This window comes from Conger conger, chromosome 15 (genome assembly GCF_963514075.1).
Source record: "Conger conger chromosome 15, fConCon1.1, whole genome shotgun sequence".
In the NCBI taxonomy this organism is placed as follows: Eukaryota; Metazoa; Chordata; class Actinopteri; order Anguilliformes; family Congridae; genus Conger; species Conger conger.
The window spans coordinates 2,234,877-2,259,337 of NC_083774.1; the positions used below are offsets into that span (position 1 = coordinate 2,234,877).

Below are 24,461 nucleotides of genomic sequence, written 5' to 3' on the forward strand. Positions count from 1 at the left end.
ATAATTAAATTACAGGAAGCACGGCTGAGTTCGTAGTTTTCGGTCAGAGCAGTCATGGTTGTGAAAGTTCACACAAACGATGCTGTAGAATGTGTGCTGCACTTGTGTGTTGCTTCTGCTTTTCCTTTCTGTCTAATTCGTCCTGAACGAGCCTGGCTAGTTTACGTGTACGTTTCTACTAGCGTGATTTCACTTTATTGTTGGAAAATGGAAAGCATTTCTTTACCTGTTTACTTTGGTAAATACGGCTTTTTTTATCAACTCCAAATGTTAGACCGCCAAGTAAAATATTATTTTTAACTTCTGACTATTAACTTCCGACTGTACCGTGTGTTATTTCAGGTCATTTGCAGAAGTTAAACTGCTTAAATATCTGTTTAACTGCTGCTCAGTAAAAACAGAGTACTGCATTAAAACGTTTGAGCAGTAGTTTTGCTTCAGGCTTTTAATTCAGGAAAAGGGTTTTCAGAAGTGAGTCAGGAATTGAAGAGAAGAAATAAAATGTCAAGTTTATTGATTTTCTGCTATGGAAGCTGATTTCACGGATAACTTGTGTCCTCAAACTTGTTGTTACACTACAGGCACCAGACCAGGTGAAAGGCACCCAAAAGTAGACTTTCCGTTGTGTTGTGTGTTAACTCCCCCAGTGGAGAAGAGTGATATCTAGCCTGGTTTCAGATCGGGGACCGGGTGATGGCCTTCGTGAACTACAACGCCTGGGCGGAGGTCGTGTGCACGCCGCTGGAGTTTGTGTACAGGATCCCGGACGACATGACCTTTCCCGAGGCGGCCGCCTTCCCGCTCAACTTCGTGGCCGCCTACATGATGCTGTTCGAGGTGGCCCATCTCCGGGAGGGAATGTCCGTGCTGGTGCACTCCGCGGGAGGGGCCGTGGTAAGGGTGGCGCTTCGGCAAACGGTGGAAAATTACGATAATGCCGGAGGTTATCGCCAGGGCAGAGCGGTGTCGAGCGACGCCGAGAGTTTTGAGAGAAAAAAAATCTGACACAGAAGGAGGACAAGCTTGAAATGAATAGTGCTGATATGATGGAGATGCTACAGATATTATAGATACTGCTGGTATCTCTGCTGAGACTCACAGTCCGGGAGGCCGCCAGCGAATAGTATCAGCAGAAGCAGAGAGTGATTTGCATAATGCTGTTGCCATGATTGAATGTCAGATCCAGGCCTCTGTGCTGAGTAAAATGTGCATTTTAAAAGATGCTGTGTCCTGAAGTGGGTATTATGCTCAATATGTCTATAGTTGATGAAATACATTTAAGACAATCTATTGCAAAAGTACTGAGACAGTGACACGATTTTTGTTGCTTTGTCTCTATACTCCATATACTGGATAAAAACACACAACAAAAAAACAAACAATGGAGGTGGTGAGCCTTAATTTGATGGTATTGTCATCCATACTGGGAGATCCATGTAGGAGCTACAGCCTTTTTTATACAATGTCCCCCATTTTACAGAAGCAAAAGTGATCGGAGAACAAAAGGTCTAGAGTTGATTCTTAGTGTGGAATTTGCATTTGGGTTACAGTAGATATATTAGCTATAGTATCTGATTTTGAGCTAAGTTTGGATGATTCATGTACATTTTCTTAAACATCAGAATTCATTACTTAATGTTTCACAATGCTCTTTGACATCTGACCTCTCAGGCCAAATTTTAAATAAAACTGAGATTGATTTCATAAGTGAAAGGTTGTTTTGGAATCTGGCAGAGGCACATTTCTCATAATGAATGAGCCTTTTGTGTTCTATAAATAAGTAGAGTTTCTTTTAATGGAATTAAATTAAATTATATTTCCTTTTATTCCTGGAATCAATTTGAGTACATTTTTAAATCAATTTGCCTATCTCTGATACATAACTTAACAAATCACATTACAAAACAAAAACAATTTAACATGAACAATTATATTTGATATAAAAAATAAAAAAAAGATGTTAGGATCATTGCATTTGCACACAGAAGCACGAGGGGCTGAGCACTGTGTTTTCAGTACAGTAATGCTGCTGGGAAAGGAGGAGCTGGTGTTTCTGCCGGAGTCCGCTCTGTTCTGAGTAATCACACACGTCCTGATTGGGCTGCTCTTAATCACTTCACAGAATTAGCACCATAAACGCAGTTCAGGGACATTCCTCACAAAGAGCTACAGTGTGTAATTTGTTAGCCTGCTGTGATTTCTTGCTTGCGATGCTGTTGGGTATACAGCAGTTACAATGCATGGCATACAGTGTACGTTTATGTAAACGATGTATTTATACGGTATGTGCAGATTTTATCCATGTTTAAAATACAGCAGATGGTATGATGGTATGTATGTTTCTGTGCTCATCTGCACTTCTGTCTGAGATGCCATCGTTTCTGAGACGGTGTTCGATAGTGACCGGGACTGTGGCAGTGTAAGTTAACGGTCCATAGTGACCGGGACTGTAGCAGTGTAAGTTAACGGTCCATAGTGACCGGGACTGTAGCAGTGTAAGTTAACGGTCGATAGTGACCGGGACTGTAGCAGTGTAAGTTAACGGTCGATAATGACCGGGACTGTAGCAGTGTAAGTTAACGGTCCATAGTGACCGGGACTGTAGCAGTGTAAGTTAACGGTCCATAGTGACCGGGACTGTAGCAGTGTAAGTTAACGGTCGATAGTGACCGGGACTGTAGCAGTGTAAGTTAACGGTCCATAGTGACCGGGACTGTAGCAGTGTAAGTTAACGGTCCATAGTGACCGGGACTCTAGCAGTGTAAGTTAACGGTCGATAGTGACCGGGACTGTAGCAGTGTAAGTTAACGGTCGATAGTGACCGGGACTGTAGCAGTGTAAGTTAACGGTCGATAGTGACCGGGACTGTAGCAGTGTAAGTTAACGGTCCATAGTGACCGGGACTGTAGCAGTGTAAGTTAACGGTCGATAGTGACCGGGACTGTAGCAGTGTAAGTTAACGGTCCATAGTGACCGGGACTGTGGCAGTGTAAGTTAACGGTCCATAGTGACCGGGACTGTGGCAGTGTAAGTTAACGGTCCATAGTGACCGGGACTGTAGCAGTGTAAGTTAACGGTCCATAGTGACCGGGACTGTAGCAGTGTAAGTTAACGGTCCATAGTGACCGGGACTGTAGCAGTGTAAGTTAACGGTCCATAGTGACCGGGACTGTGGCAGTGTAAGTTAACGGTCCATAGTGACCGGGACTGTAGCAGTGTAAGTTAACGGTCCATAGTGACCGGGACTGTAGCAGTGTAAGTTAACGGTCCATAGTGACCGGGACTGTAGCAGTGTAAGTTAACGGTCCATAGTGACCGGGACTGAGGCAGTGTAAGTTAACAGTCGATAGTGACCGGGACTGTAGCAGTGTAAGTTAACGGTCGATAGTGACCGGGACTGTAGCAGTGTAAGTTCACGGTTTAAAATGTCCGCTCGCGTGCCATGTGAACGCACCGGCTGGCAGTGACTGGCGTGTTTTTCAGGGACAGGCTGTCGTTCAGCTGTGCTCCACCGTGCCCAACGTCACTGTGTTCGGGACTGCCTCCACCTCCAAGCACGAAGCCATCAAAGATTCAGTGACTCACCTCTTTGACAGAAGTGCTGATTATGTGCAAGAAGTGAAAAAGTAAGTACCGACCATATTTTACAGTGAATTTAAGGCATGGGAGCACTGAGAGGGTTATATACTGAATATGAAGAAACCTTTTCAATGAAAATGTGAAATAATTTCAATGTATAATCAGCTGATGGATCAATCTGAATGCAGTTACTTAAAGATACAGCACTGTGTTTTACGTCAATAGGAGGAGAGTGTTATATTGGTAGGCAAATGAAATGCTCAACCAGCAGTAAACTCTTTGAAACAAACATTGTAGATCATGTCACATATTTTGAATGAGGACATCAATATGAAAATTGCAGATATTTTTCCAAGTAGCCTGATTTTTATATGATTTTATCACTTAAAGTCTTAGCGTTTTGTGAAAAGGTGTGACAGGCAGTATGTGAAGAAGCACTTTGTGTTATGGGTGTTATGGATGTGACATGCATGTTACATCTCCTTTAACAGACTGATGTGACCTGTGCGTTACATCTCCCTTAACAGACGGATGTGACCTGTGCGTTACATCTCACTTAACAGACCTGCATGTTACATCTCCCGTAACAGACAGATGTGACCTGCACATTACATCTCCCTTAACAGACGGATGTGACCTGCGTGTTACATCTCACTTAACAGACGGATGTGACCTGTGCGTTACATCTCACTTAACAGACCTGCATGTTACATCTCCCGTAACAGACAGATGTGACCTGTGCGTTACATCTCTCTTAACAGACGGATGTGACCGGCATGTTACATCTCCCTTAACAGACGGATGTGACCTGCATGTTACATCTCCCTTAACAGACGGATGTGACCTGCGTGTTACATCTCCCTTAACAGATGGATGTGACCTGCATGTTACATCTCCCTTAACAGACGGATGTGACCTGCGCGTTACATCTCCCTTAACAGACGGATGTGACCTGCGCGTTACATCTCCCTTAACAGACGGATGTGACCTGCGTGTTACATCTCACTTAACAGACGGATGTGACCTGTGCGTTACATCTCACTTAACAGACCTGCATGTTACATCTCCCGTAACAGACAGATGTGACCTGCACATTACATGCACATGTATCAATGTACTTATCTACTGATAAAAATAAATAAATAAATAAATAAAATAAAAAGTATGCTATCTGCAAACGATAATACAAACACCCAGAGCGTGATACATTTAACGTGTAAAAACTGGTTTGGAAAGACAGCACGTCTTGACAAATCACACCTGATGATGTCGGCAAAATGAACCCTTCTCCTGTGCTATCTGGAATGTATTCATCAGCATCCATACTTCCCGCTGCCTCTCCAGTATCTCTGCGATATTAAAGTATATCACCCATATCTGTCCCTGCTTCACCGTTTCAAAATCTTATCTCATTGTGAAAGAGAGCATACAATAATAATAATAATAATAATAATAATAATAATACATTTTATTTGTGAAGCGCATTTCTCGAGCTCATACGCAGAGCCATTCTGCCTTCAGTGAGGGAGCCATCGTCTGTGATGTCTCTGAGATGAAAAGCCTGATGGGATATTTACTACATCGCTGAATCTGAGAGTTTTGTCAAGCATAAAATAGGTTTAATGTTTTTGGTTTATAATGTACATTATAAACACATTACTGAAGCTATATTTTGGTAAATATTTATATTTACAGTAAACACATTAGCCTGTAGCCTGTACCCTAGTGGATAAGGTTGGTTGGAAGGTTGCTGGTTCAAACCCCGGTGTGGCCACAATAAGAACCACACAGCCGTTGGGCCCTTGAGCAAGGCCCTTAACCCTGCATTGCTCCAGGTGGTATTGTCCCCTGCTTAGTCTAATCAACAGTAAGTCGCTTTTGTCAGATTATTTACATTGTCAGCTAAATGAAAAAAATATTATTATTACTATCTAGCTATCTACAGTGCATACATTATTATGATCAAATCAGTGGTAATGCCCGGTGATTCCACAAACGACACAGTGACAGACCTGGGAATGAAGGAGACTTACACTGCGGCTGCAGGGGCCGGTGTTGATGGGAGGATTGCCGTTTGGCATTTGGTTCTGGGGACTGACGAAGGCTCCGGTCTCTATGGCAACCTAAAGCTCTGCATTGCGAGTATCCATGGTGTATGGATGAGGCGGAGGCTGGCTGATTAAAACCTGAAACAGACAAGGTGTGCAGCTAATGCAGCTGGCATATTGAGTACACACATCTGCAGTACAGCGTGGTGCCTCTGGGAGTGTCAGCTCTGCCGATTGTGAAATGTTCAGACGTGTGTGTGTGTGTGTGTGTATGTGTGTGTGTGTGTGTGTGTGGTCTCAGGAATCGAGACCGTGGTTTTGACCTCGCTCAGTGAGGTGGTGTGAAGTCCCCGCTGTTCTCTGAGGAACGCTGCGGTCCTGAGTCTCGGCCGTAGAGCTGTCTGGTGTGGCAATGCATCGCCACTTGAAGGACCTTGAGTGGCAGAGTGGAGAGGTCTGGGGAGAGCCTGACTGCGGTGGTGTGGCTGGTCAGTGTGATGTGTGGTACTGAGTGTGCGTTAAACACAGCTGCCGCTGTGCGCTGTTAATGTGCGCGTGGGGTGTCCCCCGGACTCAGTGCTCAGGCCTTCACGGGGGCTCACACCGGCTCTCCCCGGATTGAGGTCTCACTGGGGGGGGGGGGAGCACACGCTGTCGAGGTAATAAAGGGGGGAATATCTGGAGCAGGGAGATTAATAGGCCTTTCATCTCTGCGGCCTTGCATACCACCTGGGATCAGGAGAAAAGTCAAATTAAATGGGTCTGACGCCGGCCCTGTTACAATGGGCATCACAAGACCGCTGAGCCGGTCGGCTTACTGGGCGGACCCAGCCCCACACACAGCCTCGGTGCTGCCTGTTCGTGCCACGGGCAAATTCTGCCTCTCAGCCTTTCACACACTGTATGGAGAGGACTGCACATTCTCTATTCTCCCTCTCAGTCTTTCACACACTGTCTGGAGAGGACTGCATGGTCTATTCTCCCTCTCAGCCTTTAACACACTGTCTGGAGAGGACTGCACATTCTCTATTCTCCCTCTCAGTCTTTCACACACTGTATGGAGAGGACTGCATGGTCTATTCTACCTCTCAGCCTTTAACACACTGTCTGGAGAGGACTGCATGGTCTATTCTCCCTCTCAGCCTTTCACACACTGTCTGGAGAGGACTGCATGGTCTATTCTCCCTCTCAGCCTTTAACACACTGTCTGGAGAGGACTGCACATTCTCTATTCTCCCTCTCAGCCTTTAACACACTGTCTGGAGAGGACTGCACATTCTCTATTCTCCCTCTCAGCCTTTTGCCATCAAAATACCATCAAAATTCAACGGCGGTTAACTTGTGTGTACTACACTTATTCAAGGAAAGAAATAAGGACGTAAAATGAATCAATAGTTTGAGTGATTCGATAGTGATGAATTACGCCTATTAATCCGCTGTCTTTCGGATGAGACCTTAAACCGAGGTCCTGTCCCACCGTGGGGTCATTAAAGATCTCATGACACATAGGGCGAAGAGTAGGGGGGTTCCCCGGTGTCCTGGCTAAATTCCCAACCCTGGCTCTGTCAACCTGCCATGTGTTGACGTGTGGAGGCGCAGAATGGCTGTCGCGCGTCACCCAGGTGGGAGCTACACATTAGCGCTGGCTGATGGAGCTTCCCCCTCATCACTCTCAAGTGCTCTGAGTGAGAGAAATGCACTGCATAAATGCAACCCATTATTATCGTTGTTAGGTACAGTATATGGGATGCGTTTTTCAATGTTTACACTTGGCATGTACGCAGTGCACACTGGTGTTATTCAGATGGCTGTTAAAATGCATGTCGTTGGATTCTGAGCGTGTACACAGTCCTTCAGCATGATGGCTATAAAGTTGTTATTTACATGGTCTTGTCTGTAATCGTTTCACTTTCCCCTGGCAGTGATTGCATGGTAAAACGATTCTCATTCGCTCACACTAAAGACGGATCGCTGAGAAATGGAGTCGCCAGATTATTCCTTTTGTTTCTCACCCCCCCCACAATTTCCCTCATGATGTTCCGGACCTTTTTAAACCCAATTTATCCAGCGATATCAAATGTACATTTGTTCTCTAATAGTCATCTCTGAGAGTTTGGTTATTTAAGCTGGTAGATGAGCATGGAGTTTGCATAAAATATGAGGCTTAATTAAAAATAGCGCATGAAATAAGAAACATCTTCATTTTAAGACTATTATTAGGAGCCCATTATTGGCCTGTCCTTCAAGCCAATTTTGGAGTCCAGGAAAATGATGTTTGAGCTTGTTGGAGACATGAGTATGAGTCAGAACGTTATCCAGGCTGTTTCACTGAAAAACACTGACTCACACACCTTAATTTACATCCGCGAGAGCTGATAATTCTATAAAATCATTTAACTACCTAAGATTGGGCAGCCCTTTTTAACAGACTGAGTCAGAGGGTCCGTCTTTCATGTTTGAGTTTGTGCTCACCAAATTGAATCCTAGTTGTTGCTTTGTAGTATAATATAATATCAATAATGAGGTTTCTGATTGCATATGTTAATTTTACATTAATGTTGCTATAGTAATCACCCGAATTTAAAGGAAATTACATAAAGGGGTCATATTCACCCAAATGTCATAACACCAGTATGAAATGGAATATGCTGACTGAGGCCAAAATGTCCATTCATGTAATGGCTGTACCTAATTACCAGAAGGTAAATTACGGGAAGGGGAGTGAACGTAACTGAGGATTTGAGTTCAGAGCTTGCCGCTGAAAGTGTGTGTGTGTGTGTCTGAATGCCTGTTCTCTGCGCCTTTCAGGATCTCTCCCGACGGAGTGGACATTGTGCTGGACTGTCTGTGTGGGGAGAACACAGGGAAAGGCCTGGGTCTGCTTCGGCCCCTGGGAACCTACATCCTGTATGGTGCGTATAACCGACACCCTCCACCGGCAACAGGCGCGAGTCACCAGGCAGACTGTCACCGAACCTTACCTAACCGTTTCCGTCTGAATCCTGGGTGACACGTTGCTTTTCTGTCTGAATCCTGGGTGACACGTTGCTTTTCCGTCTGAATCGTGGGTGACATGTTGCTTTTCTGTCTGAATCCTGGGTGATATGTTGCTTTTCTGTCTGAATCTTGGATGATATGTTGCTTTTCCGTCTGAATCGTGGGTGATGTGTTGCTTTTCCGTCTGAATCCTGGTTAAACGTTGCTTTTCCGTCTGAATCGTGGGTGACACGTTGCTTTTCCGTCTGAATCGTGGGTGACACGTTGCTTTTCTGTCTGAATCGTGGGTGACATGTTGCTTTTCTGTCTGAATCGTGGGTGACATGTTGCTTTTCCGTCTGAATCTTGGGTGATATGTTGCTTTTCCGTCTGAATCGTGGGTGACATGTTGCTTTTCCGTCTGAATCGTGGGTGACATGTTGCTTTTCTGTCTGAATCGTGGGTGACATGTTGCTTTTCCGTCTGAATCTTGGGTGATATGTTGCTTTTCCGTCTCAATCATGGGTGATATGTTGCTATTCCGTCTGAATCGTGGGTGATATGTTGCTTTTCTGTCTGAATCGTGGGTGACGCGTTGCTTTTCTGTCTGAATCGTGGGTGACACGTTTTGAAATGCCAAACTATTGTGGTTTTGTGCGTCTAGTCTAATGATGTATGTGCACTCTGTATCCATCAATGTGTGGTGAACCAGCTGGATATTGTTGTGGTCTGTCGGATAATTATTCTGCATGCTTTTGGGTTCACCTTTTTCACCTCTAATTAACTGAAATGTGCTAACAAGCATTTTCTAATCAACACTTGATGGCATGTTTGGTCACACCTAGCCTGCTGTATCAAATCATGTCTGAGATGAGAGGGCCTCCAGAGACGCTTTGAAGGGCTGAACACCAGCGACAGGCCTCGACAGCGTAAATCACACGGAATCGCTGCAAGCCCCATTCACATGAAAATTAAACATGTTCCGAGCGTTTCGCATAATCAAGAGATGTGCAACGGTTTTGAGCAGATTCATTCTGTTAGGTGATATTTATTTAATGTTTCATGGAGATCATTTCATTGCCAGGGTCGTCAAAGCCCTGACAAAGTCAGCTTTGCCGCCGAAACGTTGGCAATTAAATAACTGCGTTGAAATTAAGAGGGTGCAACCTTTCTTTTTAAGTTTTGTTTTCAAGATTACAGGCTCTGCACCTCGCTAAACCAGGTGTGAGCTTTCTTTTTTTTTTACATGTAGATGTGTTGCCCCTGAAGTGGATCGTTCTGCTTTGTGCCCTCTGTAGGACTGGGTTGCACCAGCTGTACTTCATGTCAAACATAGTCTTGTTAGCTATAACTTTAAATCCTAAATCCTTGGGATTCTTCAGCTCACAGGTTAGCCTGAATGTGAGGAGTCATATGATAGAACGCATTAAAAGTAAGCTTACCACCAGTGACAAAGTGATCTGAACATACTCGTTTATATTCAGTGTTTTCTGGCACACGATCTCGCTTAATTATATTGAAATCCACCTTGCTCTTCTTTCTGTTGACAACCTCCAATTTTCTTATCCCTGATGGGTAACTAATAATCTTTGGCAAATGAAAAAATGGCTTGTCTTTCTCTTTCCGATTGATTTAAGCAACCATAAACTGCACAGAAATGAACCATAATTAAACTGTGTTATCGCTGTATTTATATGCTTTGTCGTTGACCTGAGATTTGAAAAAACTATATTTTTGGCTTCTCCTGCAAAACATAGATGATGAGTCAAGGTCACATGGTTCGTATTAAGAGCAATCCATTAATCTTGGCCATTTTGATCCATTTTAAAGATGTTTTGACTGGAATCAATAACGGCTACAGAAAATGTTATTTGGACAGTTTTGTCATTAAGGTTCTGTACTTGCAGTGTCGCAAGTATTGAATCAGCTTGATTTGGTTTTGTTTATTTTCTCTTCAATTTGGATCTGTCTGCTTTGTTTTAATGTGTTTTAGGGAAAAATGTTTTGTATTGGATTTTACTGTCCTGCCCAGATAAGACCTTATTTATTTATTGTAAGTTGTGACAATACGAATATATGGTTTAGAGCTCTAACAGGAGAAGCTAGAAAACATAATAATAATAATATTTGTCTTAATTTATTATGCTTTGTTATGGCTTAGAGCCATGATAGAAAGGTTCCCCTGGAAAAAACAATACCAGCCTTATATTGCTAGATTGCATTCATGTCTGTTTGTTTGGTAGTTATGAAGCAGTCTGAGTATTCATATGCCCGAGAGTTACAACTGCAAAACAAACTCATGAATCATATTAATCATATTCATATTTTTTTTCTAGACAGGCTGTGCTAGACAGATAATACATGATCCAGTGCTGCCAACACTTTCCTCTCCCAAAAGTTTATGTTACTATTCACAGTTCAGTCATCTCTGCTAACGACTGCACAGAGCCAAAGTTACTGTTACTATTCACAGTTCAGTCATCTCTGCTAACGACTGCACAGAGCCAAAGTTACTGTTACTATTCACAGTTCAGTCATCTCTGCTAACGACTGCACAGAGCCAAAGTTACTGTTACTATTCACAGTTCAGTCATCTCTGCTAACGACTGCACAGAGCCAAAGTTACTGTTACTATTCACAGTTCAGTCATCTCTGCTAACGACTGCACAGAGCCAAAGTTACTGTTACTATTCACAGTTCAGTCATCTCTGCTAACGACTGCACAGAGCCAAAGTTTATGTTACTATTCACAGTTCAGTCATCTCTGCTAACGACTGCACAGAGCCAAAGTTTATGTTACTATTCACAGTTCAGTCATCTCTGCTAACGACTGCACAGAGCCAAAGTTTATGTTACTATTCACAGTTCAGTCATATCTGCTAACGACTGCACAGAGCCAAAGTTTATGTTACTATTCACAGTTCAGTCATCTCTGCTAACGACTGCACAGCGCCAAAGTTTATGTTACTATTCACAGTTCAGTCATCTCTGCTAACGACCGCACAGAGCCAAAGTTTATGTTACTATTCACAGTTCAGTCATCTCTGCTAACGACTGCACAGAGCCAAAGTTCATGTTACTATTCACAGTTCAGTCATCTCTGCTAACGACTGCACAGAGCCAAAGTTTATGTTACTATTCACAGTTCAGTCATCTCTGCTAACGACTGCCGAGAGCCCTCCCACACACTGCATCCATCTGAATGGCTGTACACTTGTGCCTTGTTCTTACAACTGCAAAACAAACTGCAAAACAAACTCATCTGTCTGAACATCCGTACACTTGTGCTTTGTTCTTGCAGGTTCTTCAAACATGGTGACAGGCGAAACAAAAAGCTTCTTCAGCTTCGCAAAATCTGTGAGTATCTTTGAAGCTGTGATCTTTTTGGGTAACTTTGTTTTTCATCTTTCATGTTTGGTAAAATAACTTTTGGAACATTATTTTCAGAGGTCAACCATGTATATTTACATTAACATTCAAGGTTAAAATCTCAAGCAAAGAAATACATGACAATCCGTGAAGTTTGTACACATGGGATTTCTTCCAACAGACTTTCTGGAGTTGTGAAGCACTTAATGGCTACTGCCTTACTAACTGTCATAACGGTCTGTTTTGTGTGTGGATTCCAGTGGTGGCAGGTAGAGAAGGTGAACCCCATTAAGCTCTATGAGGAGAATAAGGTGATATCCGGATTCTCGCTGCTGAACCTTCTTTTCAAACAAGGCCGGAGCAGTCTGGTAAAGACAGTGGTGGAGAAACTAATCTCCCTCTTCAACCAGAAGAAGATCAAGCCTCGGGTGGACTCGTTATGGGCTCTAGAGGAGGTAAGGACACTTAGACCGGGCAGTGTTGGTAGATGGGGCTCATTCTAATCGTTCATTTTTTTCCCTTTCCTTGCTGCTGACCCAGAAATAGATCTTTAAGGACATTCCCACCCACTGAATGTTCCGTCAAGGACATAGAAGTAGAACTAGTTGAACTCCCAGTCTGTCCTTTGAGCAAGGAAACATCAATACTTTGCAGAAGTATTTTTTCGGAAATCTTGACGTATAAATGATCGACCTGGAGATCCACGTCTCCCCATCTGCCACGTCTGTGTCTCATAGGTAACTGATGCAGATTCAAACTGACGTTTCAAGGAGCAATCCATTTTCCTAATTTATGTTTTCTTGATTTCCCTGTCTTTGCTTCCGTCTCTTTCATGTTTTTCTAGCCTCTCCTGAAGGTCATGAGCTGATTAGGCTACTGAGTAATTTATACTAAGGTCTATGGTTAGCCCATTTATTTAGAGAAATAAGGAAACTAATGTGGCATTGTTTCATTTAATAATTTAAATTGGCATATAATCAAACTCTGCTGTACTTCATACATATTCCACTGTGATACATATTTTCAATTTAAGAATTGCATAAGACGTTTAATTTGAATAGTGTATAAATGGTCTCTCTCTCTAACCCCTTCTCTCTCACTATTGACTGGTCACTAGTTTGCCCCATATACTCAACACTCATACTGTATGTGTGTGCAGTAATAAACACGCAGCAATGGCACAATGCACTAGTGATAGGTGTTGAAATGGGTTCTGCGTTGGCTAAAGGCACAAGCCCATTATTTTACACAAAACGCCCAATGTTTTTATTCACACACCACTGCTGTACAGCCTGACCCATGTGGAGTCAAACGGATTTATTGCTGACCACAAAATTACCAAACCGGGCAGAGTGACCCAGAGGTGACCAAAACAGTGCCCATAAATTCAGACAGCCTACATCAGTTTAGATGCTAATGTAACTATCATTCATCTCATATTTGGAACCACTGCTATAGCGACGTATATGTGGATATCAATTAAATGATTTTCCCGCTGAAGGGAAGCAGGTTGGTGCTGGCTGTCACCTTCGCTCATAAATCTTCCCTGTTTTTCTTGCTCTGTGGTATTTCTAGAATGGATTCAGTGGTGCTGGGACTGGGCTGGCTCACTGAGTCAGACCCCTATAAATAAAAGTGGTGGCTTCTGCTCCGAGTCTGTTTACAGAACATTGTGGACACGGTGATTCACAGCATCTGTGTTTTCTGACCCGAACGCGGCTCGGTGAGTTTCTCGGCCTGCCGCGACGCAGAATTACACCTGCACGGCTTCATGGTGGATGAGCCGGGCAGGTGTGCGAGAGTGAGTCTCTCAGTCTGACGCAGAATTACACCTGCACTGCTTCATGGTGGATGAGCAGGGCAGGTGTGTGAGAGTGAGTCTCTCAGTCTGATGCAGAATTACAGGCACACTGCTTCATGGTGGATGAGCAGGGCAGGTGTGTGAGAGTGAGTCTCTCAGTCTGATGCAGAATTACAGGCACACTGCTTCATGGTGGATGAGCAGGGCAGGTGTGTGAGAGTGAGTCTCTCAGTCTGATGCAGAATTACAGGCACACTGCTTCATGGTGGATGTGCAGGGCAGGTGTGTGAGAGTGAGTCTCTCAGTCTGAAGCAGAATTACACCTGCACTGCTTCATGGTGGATGTGCAGGGCAGGTGTGTGAGAGTGAGTCTCTCAGTCTGAAGCAGAATTACACCTGCACTGCTTCATGGTGGATGTGCAGGGCAGGTGTGTGAGAGTGAGTCTCTCAGTCTGAAGCAGAATTACACCTGCACTGCTTCATGGTGGATGTGCAGGGCAGGTGTGCGAGAGTGAGTCTCTCAGTCTGATGCAGAATTACAGGCGCACTGCTTCATGGTGGATGAGCAGGGCAGGTGTGCGAGAGTGAGTCTCTCAGTCTGATGCAGAATTACAGGCGCACTGCTTCATGGTGGATGTGCAGGGCAGGTGTGCGAGAGTGAGTCTCTCAGTCTGATGCAGAATTACAGGCGCACTGCTTCATGGTGGATGAGCAGGGCAGGTGTGTGAGAGTGAGTGTCTCAGTCTGAAGCAGAATTACACCTGCACTGCTTCATGGTGGATGAGCCGGGCAGGTGTGAGAAGGGGTGCATGTCGGAGCGTGTGAAAATCAGAGCAGTGATTGAAGTGGGCCTTTGTTTTACCTCCAACCTCCTGCTGATTAGAAGGAAGGCACACAGTAGAATCATAATAAAATTACATCTAAAGAAATATTACTGCATGGTCTCATATAAACACTGCGCAAATTGAATTACCATTGAGTATATTTCTGTGTATTTACTGTTTTGCCTTCATGCCTGGAACTCAAGCACAGTGTGGGTCCGTAGTATGTGTACTGCAGCCATCCTTCACTGCATTGATATTAAGTGCATACAGTACAGTAGGGCTGCATTCTGCTGCAAAATCACAAACAATGTAACGGCATTCCCTTCAATAGCTTTCTGTTGCCTGTGAACTTAAGCGTTTGACTTCTTTTTCTATGCATGATGTTCTTATTTTCGGTCATTGAGTCGACCTGAATGGATTGTGTGTGGATATATTTCAATCAGCTGAAATACATCCACAATCAATGAAGTCACATTGAGCTGAATGGATTTAAGCAGTGGATTTACTTTGACGACGTGATGCTCTTTGGACTGCAGGTCCGATCTCCACTGCAGGGGAACCCCGTCACTGGCCGAGCCGATCAGGACCCCCGTGAGTGTGGCAGCTTAAAGAATCCATTGGGCCATATTATTTCGTTTGATACGTCTGGGAGACTTTTAAACTGGCGCTAGGCAACAGGGGACCACGGAGCAGACGCAGATTCTCGGTTACCAGGCTCGTAAGAATTCGCTCTTCTCTCAGAAGAGCCAACGGAGTGGTCTGTGGCTCACAATCGCTCGCGATCGCAGGACCTGCAGCGGAGCGAGGAGCGGCGGGGCTCGAGCGGTGAGATGTTTGCACACACGGGCCCCCTGCGAGAGTGCGCTGTGCGGTAATTGCGAGGACAGCTGAGCTGATCTGTCAGCGTGTTGATGGGAGAGCGAGCGGATCGGCCGACTCCCCGCTCACGCACGGGGTAGTCATGGTTTCAGCAGAGAGACGCGGAGCAGAGAGTGAACTCATGCAGGGGTGGGCGGTAACTAAAAATGATTGAAACAGCCATGAATTTAAATTGGACAGAGCGATTGATTAGGACTCCCGATGAATTGAAAAAACCTGATTGAAGAAGAACTCCAGAGCACAGCTTCAATGAAAAAAAAAAGAAAGTATTTTGCATGAAGAAAACACTTTTGCTTCCGATGGAAATATAAGTGAACACATACATGTATTTTTAATTGGTTTTGAGGATCGTATAATACATAAAATCATATTCACTTTATTTAAATGATACATAGTTTGTATATTTTATATCTGAAATCATTTGACCAGTGGTAAGCTCCAGAAAGTTCCCTGACCAAACCTGCTCTGTGCATTTCATGTGCATTAGTCACTGGACAGACTATAGGCATATGGGATTAATGTCAATGATATCGGTTGATTTCTCAATGCCTTGGTTTTAATGATGTGCAAATCAGGAATAGACATCTCCTGAAGGAAACGCTACAATGGGAAGACTCTCTTTATATATTTTCTCATTTTCTTCATGGATATTTTTATATTCATCACGTGGTTGCCTAGGAGCACATCTCAAACTGTCAGTTAGATGTAAACAAGACTGAGCCTTTTGAACCAACCTAAGCTTTCTGATATCCTTCTGATAATATAATCCACCCTTACAACCAGTGCTTTAGGGCTTTTTGTGTGGCTGAACTGAGAAATAAAAGCTGATCAAATCAATATTTCAAATGGAAACCTGGTCATTTAAAGCTGGAGATGGAGCTCACGGTGAGGTTCAGTGAACATTGTTCAAGTTTCTGAACAATCATAACTGTGCTTAAGTCACAGATTGATAGACTCAAAAGAGGGTTTTATACCTAGTACTTTGTGTCTCCGTGAAAAGAAAACCACCACTCTTTTTGAAAGGGCTTAATGTTTCTCTGTATTTTACTCGGAAGAAAAGCTGTGCTAGGTTGCCAGCGATAAAGAGGAGGCTTCAGCTCAAGGCTTATAGAACACTGTTGGGGGGTACATGTTTAAATCATCACATTTGATCCATTGATCCTGCAAACATGGCCTCTGACAGAGAAACCGGTTCAGCAGTCCTGAGTGCGGCGTGCAGAATGGAGGGTAACTGTGGGAATGTATGCTGCAGACATGGTTCTGTGAGCGAGTGTATGGAGCTGGCACATCTGCCATCTTGTATTTAATGACCCTGCTGTCCTCAAGCACCTGCATACTGCACGCTGGCTGACTCTCCCATTAATAGACACCCAACCCCTGGTACTAGTTGGACAAAGAATATCCTCCTATCTGCCTAATGTGTAAAACATTACACTCACAACGGTCCTCCATGATTGCAGGTGAGCAGACGGACCACGTTCTCTGAAGTGCTGTATTATGACTTCGGGAGTTATCTGTCCGTGGGATGTGTAGTCACCAGCACGAGTTGATCCTGCTCGGTGAGATACCCCCTGGAACAGTGCGCATATAGTCTTTGGCAAATAGCGGCACTAAAATGTGATACGAATTGTGCTTTTCAGAGTACTTTAGGGGACACGATTAATGTCAACAAATCAAGGAGTAGCGGTATTGTAGCCAAGCAACAAGTGCTGCTTAGCAACATTTGACATAATGTATCAACGTGAACGTGCATCGTCCAGGCGGGGCGTAGCTGCGCCTAGTTGTATTTTTAGACAGTGCAACAGGTGTAAATATTGAACACAACGTGTTAAAAACCAGCTTTTGTACGTCCGGCTGGTGCAGAAGGCAGTCAGTAATGAGGGGAGGAGACACAGGCAGGGCAGGACCCCCGGTGCCCTGAACCCCACCACGGCAAACCCATCTGCAGCCCACAGAATGGACAAAGATCGGACGTGTATTACAAACATATAACAATATAAATAGCAAATTATTCCCTCTTTCATGAATAAAATATTGTGTACATATAATACGTATGTATCTGGGTTTTATACAATGGTTTTAAAACCAATTTGTTTTTATTCCCGACAAGATGAGGTTCCTGTTTTCAGGCCGTTTTTACTGCTGCTGGGTTTAGAATGTCAAAGTGGCATATAAAACAGGCTGTACCTCACAAACACAGACACCAGAGATAAAGGCAGACCTCTTGAAGCTCTGAAGTCTTGCATTTGATTCGGTATCTCAGATAGGAGGTACTTAACGGTGGTGACGTGTGTGTTTGTATGTGTATGTTGGTGTGTGTGTTTGCTTTGATGAGGCACTTTGAAGCTGTAGGCCCAAATTACACTCACCAGTCCAAGACCAGATTGCCGAGGAGGCAGTTCTGTCTCAGCCTGATAACTGAAAATACTGAGAGCATTGCCAGATATCATCTGAAGAGTAACAGACAGCACAAAATCTCTGCACACCTTCTCGGTATTTACAGCACACCTTGCTCGTAAATTCTCAACGAGAATGTAACTAGATGACAATATATTGGATCTGGTTTACTACTAATTCCAGTGGAACCCCTGCACTGTTTGGATCTCCCCAGGAACACACTGACTGTGAGAGACACACTGACTGTGAGAGACACACTGACTGTGAGAGACACACTGACTGTGAGGGACACACTGACTGTGAGGAACACACTGACTGTGAGGAACACACTGACTGTGAGGAACAGTCAGACTGTGAGGGAGACTGACTGTGAGAGACACACTGACTGTGAGGAACAGTCAGACTGTGAGGAACACACTGACTGTGAGGGACACACTGACTGTAAGGGACACACTGACTGTGAGGGACACACTGACTGTGAGGGACACACTGACTGTGAGGGACACACTGACTGTGAGGGACACACTGACTGTGAGGAACACACTGACTGTGAGAGACCCTGACTGTGAGAGACCCTGACTGTGAGGGACACACTGACTGTGAGGTACATTCTGCACAGTCACGCTGGGCCCTCCATGGGACTTTCAAAACCCATCATTTAACAGGTCTCTCTTTTAACACGTCTCTCTTTTAATGCATCTCTCTTTTAACACGTCTCTTTTATCGCGTCTCTCTTTTAACACGTCTCTTTTATCGCGTCTCTCTCGGCTCGATGAGCTACTGCCACATTTGACAAGCGGTGGGCGCCCTGTGACACAGGGAAACAAAGTGATGGTGTCCCTCAGGAGAGAAACCCACACACGATGTTTAAGTTACGCGTGGGTGTCTTGTCACTCGGATAATGTTCCCGAGCCAGCGCCTATCTGATGGTGTCCGTGCTGCAGCGAAAGCTGGCATTATCCCGTGTCTGCCCATCACTTCACGAGGGTTTTTGTGTGCAGACAGACTATTAATAGCGCAGTCACACCATTAATTTGGGAGCAGATGAGTGCATACGGAGCTGCCCCTGTCTCTGTCTCCGTCTCCGTCTCTGTCTCCGGCCGGCCTGGTGGTTCCCCATCTGCCCTGTGGAGCCGGGTGTCACGGTGTTGCCATGGGGACACGGCCGTCATCGCCACGGGAGCCGGTGTGACGAATGTGTCAGAGCAGGCTGACCCTGTGGCCCAGTGCTGCCCGATCCTCGCCGTGATGGAGGACTGATGATGTTTACCGCACTCAAAGCTCCCATCGCCCTATTTTTACCTCTGAAAGCGCAGATTTAGGACAGTTTCTGCCAGACCTACGTGACATATGGCTGATGAAATGTTTATTTCTGTACAGTGCTGCAGAACAGAAATAGACAGTTACAAACACTGTTGCCGTTTCAGCATTTTGGGAACAATGTCACTTTGACACTTAATAATACACAAATTTCCTTCCAGATTTCTTAGCAAAATACGAAATAAATTGTTTAATACAATCATTACTGAAACCATAAGGATTCAATTTGCTTTCCTCAGCAAAGCTTTGCAAATACTGCAGAAGAAGGGCTGGCTGGGTCCTCTGAGACGGACGGGTTCCACCGGACCGTCTCTGATTTCAGCTGCTCCGGGGTTTCTGCAGTATCGCCTGGTCACGGGAAGCCTCGTTAAGATTCCTCGCTGGCTACATTGATAGCTTTGCTGGAGGTTTTCCATCATTTAAGTCAATTTTTATAGCATCCCTCTGAAACAGAGGAGCCCGGTCCACAGCGGAGGGAGTGTTTGAGTGGTAAGTGAGTGTGGGCCTCGGCTGATGGGCACAGGTGGCAATGCTGCCATTACAGCGTTTAATGGATTTTCAGATCAGGACCAAGCGCTGCTTCCTATAATCGTTTGTTTCCTCTTAATAGCGGACGTTGAACATTAAACGGTCGAGAATACGAGGTCACACTTGATTCGCGGCTTGTGAAAATGGAACATCGTTGTCACATTTCACAGAGGGATCTTCGGTAATGGCAGCACAGGACAGTGTAGAAACCCCAGAATAATCTCATTAAAGTGTTCTTCCTCATGAATCTCGTACCGAAGCCGTATCAGTTCTTTGCCAGATAATTAACCTCTGTCTGCCATTTTATGTTTATTATGACTTACATTATGAGTGAAATGTCCAAGATCTTGCCCAAGGGTTCCCTCATTACTTTAATTGTAGAGGACTGCCAAATTCAGCTCAACAGGTGCAATTAACCTGACACAATGGGAGTTTTTGGATGAACTGGATGAATTGGCTTAAAGAGCCTTGTATAGTAAGAGCTATACCTGAACCAGGTTACGTATTTACAGAGTATTGTATTACCCTTTTCTAGTGAGTCAAGTTTAAGTGAGCATTTTGGCAGAAGATCTGATTCAGAATGACCTACTGCGCTTACATTGTTTACACACACTCCGTCTTTACTGCTGTGCAGTGAGCGAAGCAAGGATCAGTCATGTTCAGGATCAGTCATTTTCAGGATCAGTCATGTTCAGGATCAGCCGTGTTCAGGATCAGTCGTGTTCAGGATCAGTCGTGTTCAGGATCAGTGATTTTAAGGATCAGTAATTTTCAGGATTTTCTGAAGGTGACAACAGCAGTGCCCTATCTAGGAGTCATACCTACTAGCAGAGCTACAAGCCCATTTCCTAAACGTTATGCCACACTGACAGTTAATACAAGCTATTGGAAATTTCCATTAAGGGCCATTCATTTAGCATATGCAAAAACCTTCACAGTGCCATTTTACGCAATTAAATTGGTCAAAACCTTTTTGTAAAAACACTGTATCCTCTAAATAATAATAAACAAATTAAAACAATTTTGCTGCACTCACACTCACTGAACAGGGCTCCTAGTCCATGGTCATTAAAAAGCTGTTTGTTTCAATGTTAATTATCTTCTAACAGTTTTTTATTAAGCCATTCAGATAATATTTTTCGATAAGTGTGTTAGTGATCATTGTCTCATGATTACCAGATTGCCATGCATTAGATTAGCATTATTAATTACACGTTGTGCTGGAGGTTATTGGTTATTTCTGGATTACATACAAGGCCACATCTGTTTGACAGACCCCTTCATGTGTGAGCTGATGGCAGGCCAGGGCTGTGTGCAGCTGCAGGCTGAGAGCCGTTAGGCAGACGGGACCCATAGCATGAGAGCACTTCACTTTCTGTGTCTGTTTAAAAAAGATGAAGATGATCATCTTCACACCACTTACTTGCCTTGGAATTCAGAACAGTGTGTTACCATCTCAACCCACACGCCAGCGGAGGATGGGACAGCTTCCTCTCGAGATTTCTTCCCATGGGGGAGTTTTTTTCTCACCGCTGTTTGAGGTTTTATTAAATTTTTTACCTCATGTCCCTCGCTATTTGGGGGCTAAGGGCTGATATTTTAATGTCCTTTTCCCTTCTGTTACTCTGTAAAGCGTCTTTGGGACAGTCTTCTGCGACAGGCGCGATACAAATAAAACGTAATTGAATCAGATCGGCAGTAGAACCTTCCAGAAGGAAAAGGAAAGATGAAACCTGAATTTGGGTCCCTTCCCTCTCCTTTCCCCGATAAAGGTCCACCCAGGCGTCCTTGCCGTGTAACAGCTTGCTACGATTTCAGAAGCTGCTCACTTGTAGTCACACCAAAAATCCCAGGAAACAGTAATTGCCTCTGAGAAAAAAAAAAACCATACTTTAGAATTGGACTGGACCAAAAGGAGGTAGACACAGTCTTAATGAGGACAGTATTGCGGATTGCTTGTTTTTGTGACGTTCTCTGTGTATTGAACAGTGTGTGTGGAACCGTGGTGTGCCTAATGAAGGGGGGGGGGGGTGGCATTGTGTTGGGGGGCATTGTGGGATAGGTCTGGGGGGGTTGGGGGTCAATGAGCTGAGCTGCAGCAGTGGGATCATGCTGTCTTTCAAAGTCCAGCCTCACCCTAATCCCCATAGAACATTCAATGTAATCCCTTTGCCTGCAGTAGCACTGCCAATTAGTGACCATTTTTCTCAAGGTCTCTGGCCTGCAGATAATTCAGCTGCAGAAGCAGTGTATGGATGTGGAGAATCAATCCGATTGGAGGCCCCTTGTTACATTCACCTCCGTAAAAGCGGAGTTCGGGTGAATCTGATCGCTGTGTGTGTGTCCATTCATCTGTCTGGAGGAGATCTGGTGAATCTGATCGCTGTGTGTATGTCTCTTCGCCTGTCTGAAGGGAGATAGCTCAACTTGTTGAGGGAAGATTGCGATCAGCTTTACTGGAGTGATATTTTCTGTCATGATTTGAAAGTTATTTTTCTGCAGCACCTCTAATTTATGGCAGAAATTCACTCTATTGCAGGGGTGGGTGCAAGTTTCTGTTTTAGCCCAGCACTATTTCACAACTACAACGTGATTCGACTAATTTACTAGTCACGCTTTTATATCAAAACCTTGATAAGTAAACCTTAATTTTATGACATGGTGACCACCACCTTCGGCTGGGACCTTCAATGAAAACAATCACAGTGCACTTATATTGTATATATCGGAAGCAATAATATATTGTGCTGTATTTTGAACAGCATGTAACGCTATTGGGGTTGTTTAAAAAAAAACAAAAAAAAGAAACACAGTAAGTAATTTCCTGTTTGTAAAAGGCGGACGGACAGCCCTTATGCATTTCCTCCCTGTGTTCGGGTGGAGAGAGGCGAGTGGGACACAGACTGATACGAGGAGACGGAGAGCCCAGCAGTGGCTGCAGTGCAGGGGCGTCTGTATGTGGGCTGAGGGTTGGCTGCCTGAGGGATTGTGCCATATGGCCTCTGTGAGACAGTCATTTCTGATGACCGACGTGCCAACACTTCTCCACTCGCACAAAGTGCTCGCTTCTGCAGCTGCTGGGTGGCTCACCCTGCTAAGGCTCTGCTGTGGAGTCTGGTGCAGTGGTTCTCAGCAGGGGCCCCGGGGCCCAACATGGAGCTTCAGGATTATAGATATCTCAAAGTAAGAAATGGTAGAACCAAATGTAACCTTTTTATTTTCTGTATTCCTACACTTATACATACGATATGTTTGATGTTCGTTATGAAATTTTATGTAAATTAAAAAACTAAATAATTTTAACTTTTAGTGGGTGATGGGCAGTGGACACCAGCGTTGCCCAGGGAAGGGGTGCTTACAGTGGGCTGGGGTGGCGGTGTCTCACCGTGCACTAGCGCCCCCTGTTGGTGAACCGTATGCCCACAGTCTGTGGTGTGAGCAGAAGTGGCGGCTGATGTTGTGAGAGCGAAGGTTCAGTTCAGCTTTGCTGAATCGATCGCAGTGGCAGCAGAAATGGACATCTGACGATAAACATGATTGGGTATGCCAGTTTTGAGGAAAAAAAAAAACAAGCTCCGATAATAAATCTTCTTTATATGTTATACACGTGACTTATTTATTAAAACTGTCTTCGTTGATAGATGCCCAGTCGTTTCTGCAGTAAGTTCAGATTTGATTGATCTTCCTGGACTGCCAGGAAAAGGAGTGAAATTGAGGTGAATTGTGAAGGACTGTTTTTGTGCTATGACTCAGAAAAACATCAAACCCCCTTTCTGCTCTGGGCCACACCATAACAATGGTAAATGGTTGGCATTTATATAGCGCCTTTATCCAAAGCGCTGTACAATTGATGCTTCTCCTTCACTCATTCATACACACACTCACACACACCAACGGCGATTGGCTGCCATGCAAGGCACCGACCAGCTCCGTCAGGAGCATTTGGGGGTTAGGTGTCTTGCTCAGGGACACTTCGACACAGCCCGGGCGGAGGATCGAACCGGCAACCCTCCGACTGCCAGATGACTGCTCTTACTGCCTGAGCCATGTCGCCCCCGAAGAATCCATGAATAATAATAATAATAATATATTGAATAATAATCATCATAACTAATCCCCTCTCGCACAGAAGCAACGGCCTGGGAATGTCCCGTGTTTGCTGTTGGTGTGAAAGGGTTAACCCGGGATATCCGCCCCGGGTCCGCAACCTGGCAATTACTATCCCTTCAATATTCATTCATGGAGAAAGTACCGTACAAAAAACATTATAAAATCAAAACATGATGAACTTATTGCATTAGAAAGATGCTAGGTTCAGGCAAGTGCATATTTACACACATAGGCTACTCTTAGTTAATACCCGCATTTTAACACCCGCGTATGGTACGATAGTTAGCATTTCCTATATCTGGCAAGGCTGGTTGGGCCTCTCTCTACCTCAAAAGGATCTGCACCTGGCTGTCGCAGGTTATTGTCCAGCTGTGACGTTGTCAATGTTCCACTCAGGCAAGAAACTGCTCTTTTTGTCACAATCGTTATCCAAAACACCGCAAGCGGCAACTCGATCAGGCATTCGCTCAAGGTCAAGGTCACTCCTCCTGCAGACCTGGGAGTGTCCAGAGGCTTTCCCGTGACTGTCGCGCGGTGCGAATGGGTCAATCGCAGGTCGATCCCGTGTTCAATATCCCGTGTATAGCCTGGGTTTTGTGACTGTGTGGTAGTAGTTTACAAAGGGCAGTT

At 44.5% G+C, this 24,461-nt stretch overlaps 1 protein-coding gene across 1 annotated transcript in view; it reads left to right on the forward strand.

Moving 5' to 3' along the window:
* Window positions 1–24,461, forward strand: part of LOC133112091 (synaptic vesicle membrane protein VAT-1 homolog-like) — a 33,806-nt gene that overhangs the window by 3,524 nt on the left and 5,821 nt on the right. The window contains exons 3-7 of the mRNA XM_061222778.1: window positions 679–894; window positions 3,484–3,626; window positions 8,436–8,539; window positions 11,905–11,960; window positions 12,233–12,427. Coding sequence (XP_061078762.1) covers window positions 679–894; window positions 3,484–3,626; window positions 8,436–8,539; window positions 11,905–11,960; window positions 12,233–12,427 — 714 coding nt within the window. The remainder of the gene's footprint in view (window positions 1–678; window positions 895–3,483; window positions 3,627–8,435; window positions 8,540–11,904; window positions 11,961–12,232; window positions 12,428–24,461) is intronic.